General features: G+C 49.9%; 1 protein-coding gene across 1 annotated transcript in view; it reads right to left on the bottom strand.

The window, feature by feature from the left end:
- Positions 1 to 4,694, bottom strand: part of LOC311328981 (transcription factor SOX-6-like) — a gene marked incomplete at both ends in the record, with an annotated part of 57,397 nt that overhangs the window by 32,917 nt on the left and 19,786 nt on the right. Inside the window, 1 exon segment of the mRNA XM_084462870.1 lies at positions 2,605 to 2,673. Coding sequence (XP_084318996.1) covers positions 2,605 to 2,673 — 69 coding nt within the window.

The raw sequence follows: 4,694 nt of genomic DNA, 5'->3' as shown, positions 1-4,694 counted from the left end.
CCTCCTAACCGTTCAATGGGGACCCCTTGCGGACTAGGGCCAGTAGAAGAGGGTCAGGGCCTCGGGGGAGAAGCTGGTTTCATCTGTCACATAAAGTTTGGTTCAAAGTCCGGCCCTGATAGCGATGCTTTGTGACGTAAAATGACTGGAATAAGTTCTCATCTAGACAGCAGCTCAGAGAAGCAGGAAACAGCAACTGAGAGAAAACAACTATCAAACCAGAGAGGAAGAGGAGAGAGAACAACTATCAAACCAGAGAGGAAGAGGAGAGGGAGTAGGCATGGTGGTCAGGAGGGTAGGAGGGAGAGAGGGAGAGGGGGAGAGAGAAAGGGATACAGGGAGTAGGCATGGTGGTCAGGAGGGAAGAAGGGAGAGGGGGAGAGAGGGAGAGAGGGAGTAGGCATGGTGGTCAGGAGGGTAGGAGGGAGAGAGGGAGGGGGAGAGAGGGAGAGAGAGAGGGAGGGAGAGAGGGAGAGAGAGAGGGATAGAGGGAGTAGGCATGGTGGTCAGGAGGGTAGGAGGGAGAGGGAGAGAGAGAGGGAGAGAGAGGGAGGGAGGGAGGGAGAGGGGAGAAGAGGGAGAGAGGGAGAGAGGGAGGGGGAGAGAGAGAGAGGGGGAGGGAGGGTGAGTGGGGGAGAGAGGGAGGGAGAGAGAGAGGGAGAGAGATAGGGAGAGAGGGAGGGAGCGGGGGAGAGAGGGAGGGAGCGGGGGAGAGGGGGAGAGAGGGAGAGGGAGAGGGAGAGAGAGCGGGGGAGAGAGGGAGGGAGCGGGGGAGAGGGGGAGAGAGGGAGAGGGAGAGAGAGCGGGGGAGAGAGGGAGCGGGCTGCTCCTGGCACCGGCCACACCCCACAGTGTAACCTTGGCTCGCCTCAAACGAGCGAGACAACAACCTTGACCACCAGCCCCACTGACCAGCACAGCCTGCCTGTCTGTGTCCCACACACGGCCTGGGTGGTCCACGAAACCACCACACACACACACACACACACACACACACACACACACACACACACACACACACACACACACACACAAACAAACAAACAACCACACACACACACACACACACACACACACACACAAATAACCAAACACACACACACACACACACAGTACACCTTGCACACATCTCACCCTCCCTAAACACCCACACACAGTCTCTCTCTCTCTCTCTGTCCATCCCTCTTCCGAAGTCTCCAGCTGTTGTTCTCTCTTAGCAGACATGCCGTGTGTATTCACGGTGCCCTTGTTCCATTCTTCTTCATGTGTGTCTCGTGTGAATACTTGAATACTTGCACTCCCACTTCCATCTTTCCGCAAGTACTTACAGGAGAAAAGTACACAATCCACTTTGGAGTTGAAATGCTCCGGAAAAACCGGAAAACCGCTCCGATCAAACCTTCATTTCTCAGCTGAACAGAAACCTTTAGACTATTTCAAATTAATTTAAGTAAAAACAATAATTCTTATACTTCACGTATCCAAACATTTTTAACCCAACACAAACGATCTTCCTTCCATACTGAAGTGCGGTCTGAATGTGCTGTAGCTTGTCCTACTGAAGCACCTACACCTAGAGTACAGTGTTGTCCTGCTGTTAGCATCAGCGCCACGTATCGCGCTCGTCTGGGCTGCCGTCATTTCAAAGGTGTTTACCAGGCTCTGTCATGGCCGACACCTCCAGGCTCTGCTCCTACCAGGCTCTGTCATGGCCAACACCTCCAGGCTCCTCCAGGCTTCATTAACTGTTGTTACTTTGTCTTCTCTCTCCATCTTTGTTAATTACGGCATGCTAATTACTCTCCCCCGGCTCCGCCTCTCCCCGTTACGAATAGCCAATTATCACGCAATGTAAATGACGAGTGTAACAGAGACTGACAGCAGAACTGAGGAGAGAGATCGTGTGTGTGAGAATAATTAAGATTATGAGAAAAAAAAATGCCTGTCTCACTTTTGAATATTATAGCTGTTATTTAGTCTGCGTGGTTGAATTAAAGGGAACATACTGGGCTTGTTGTCTGGGTGGGATAGAGAGGGCGTGGGACAGAGAGAACCAGGAACAGAGGGTGAGAGGGTGAGGTGAGGGTGAGAGGGTGAGCGGATGAGAAGGTGAGTGGAGAGGATGAGAGGAGAAGATGAGTGGATGAGGGTGAGTAGATGGGAAGATGAGAGAGTGAGGTGAATGTGAGAGGATGAGGGTGAGAGGATGAGAGGGTGAGAGGAGAAGACGGGCGGGTGAGATAGTGAGAGGATGAAGTTGAGCGGGTGAGAGAGTGAGAGGATGAGGGTGAGAGGGTAAGAGAGTGAGAGGATGAGGGTGAGAAGGTGAGAGAGTGAGAGGATGAGGGTGAGAAGGTGATAGAGTGAGAGGATGAGGGTGAGCAGGTGAGAGAGTGAGAGGATGAGGGTGAGAAGGTGAGAGAGTGAGAGGATGAGGGTGAGAAGGTGAGAGAGTGAGAGGGTGAGGTTGAGCGGGTGAGAGAGTGAGAGGATGTGGTTGAGAAGGTGAGAGAGTGAGAGGGTGAGAAGGTGAGAGAGTGAGAGGATGAGGGTGAGCGGGTGAGAGAGTGAGAGGATGAGGGTGAGAGAATGAACGTGTCTGACCTGTATCTGCTGCTGGAGGAGGTTGATTTTGTGCTGCTGTTGGAGAAGTTGCTGCTGCTGTCTGGCGATCTGAGGAGAAGAACACACACTTTATCAAACACACTTTATCAAACACACACTTTATCAAACACACACTGGGTCTGTTCACACACTTTATCAAACACACTGGGCCTGAACACACACTTTATCAAACACACACTGGGTCTGTTCACACACTGGGCCTGTTCACACACTTTATCAAACACACTGGGTCTGTTCACACACTTTATCAAACACACACTGGGTCTGTTCACACACTTTATCAAACACACACTGGGTCTGTTCACACACTTTATCAAACACACACTGGGTCTGTTCACACACTTTATCAAACACACACTGGGCCTGTTCACACACTTTATCAAACACACACTGGGTCTGTTCACACACTTTATCAAACACACTGGGTCTGTTCACACACTTTATCAAACACACTGGGTCTGTTCACACACTTTATCAAACACACACTGGGTCTGTTCACACACTGGGTCTGTTCACACACTTTATCAAACACACACTGGGTCTGTTCACACACTTTATCAAACACACACTGGGTCTGTTCACACACTTTATCAAACACACACTGGGTCTGTTCACACACTTTATCAAACACACACTGGGTCTGTTCACACACTAGGCCTGTTCACCTTCCTTTTACCACCAACCACCCTCACTGACAATTAAAATCTGTTTTCAAGACAGACCTGGCCAAGAAAGTCACTATAAAGTAACAACCCAGAAACCAAGACGTCCAGTGTGATGATGACCAAACGTCCAGTGATGTTGACCAAGCGTCATCGTTAACTCAAACACACAAACATGGCCGTCCTGAGCCCATGGCGACAGCTCCGAACCGGCCACAGGGATTGGCAGACAGTCAAGTGCATCCTACAATGCATCACAGCTAAGGGACAGTCACATGGTCATCTCTCCCGGCTTCCTGTGTGCGCGTCCCGGACGGCTGTGATTGGCTCTCCGAGACAAGGAAATGAATCAGGGAGATGGACGGATGTGTTTACAATGTAGATGACCCACGCAGGCCGGGCTGAATGAGGTGGGAGGGGCCTGTCAACGAGCCCCCATCCCCTCGCTGACTGGCAGGGTGGCGAGGGCCGCCCCCCCCCCCCCGGCAGCCCCCCCCCCCGGCCCTTAACTACACGCTCGCTTCATTGAGCATGACAACCTAGTTTTAAGTGTCATTTAATTTTCATTTTCAAATATAATTACAAAGTGTTCACTGTAAGATATCACTCGTCTGCAAATGTGTCAGGATTAATTTGTGCTGGCTTCTTCACGAGTGTCAACAGTTAATTATGCTGTCGTATCCGGATGGCTAAATGACATTCTAACGCCAGGGAGAGATGCCTCTACCCCCCCCCCCCCCATCTTGATATCCCACCCTGCTATTCTGTCAGGGGATAGGGTTGTTCTCTCTCTCTCTCTCTCTCTCTCTCTCTCTCTCTCTCTCTCTCTCACTCTCTCTCTCTCTCTCTCTCAATGGTGAGACACTGGTGTTATTGTGTATCACCGTTCCTTACTATCACAACAACACGGAATAAAGCACGCTCATCTGATTTGAGCTTTGCTTTTAGTAGCTCACTAAATCTCACTAATCTGAGCGTTATGTGATATTGAATATAATTATGTGATATTGAATATAATTATGTGATATTGTCGCTGTCGGGCAGAAACCTCACACCTCCATTTTGGTGGTGTTGTTTTTTTTACGTCGTTTGCTAGGACTACTCTTTACAACTTATTTTGAAGATACAAGGTTTACACCCTACATCAACAATATATCTCATGAATTTACTACTTTTATTTAATTTACTACTGCCAGTGTTAATGTCAGGGAATTTTACACCTGTTCATTTAGCTCATGCAGGGTTGGGAGGGCCAGTGTTAAGACTCTGACTGAACACCATGCTGATAATTGCCATTAAAGAGACCGGCTGGTTGGCTGCCGATGATAAAAGTGTGGCGGGTGCAGACAGGCCTCTCTGATTCCCTCAGAGGCATTAACACACTTCATGGCCTGTGCTAATTTGCTG

The sequence above is a fragment of the Borostomias antarcticus genome (assembly GCF_949987555.1).
Source record: "Borostomias antarcticus genome assembly, contig: scaffold_344, whole genome shotgun sequence".
NCBI classification, from domain to species: domain Eukaryota; kingdom Metazoa; phylum Chordata; class Actinopteri; order Stomiiformes; family Stomiidae; genus Borostomias; species Borostomias antarcticus.
The sequence above is the reverse complement of the archived record's forward strand: the minus strand, read 5'-3'. Positions and strand labels throughout refer to the sequence as shown.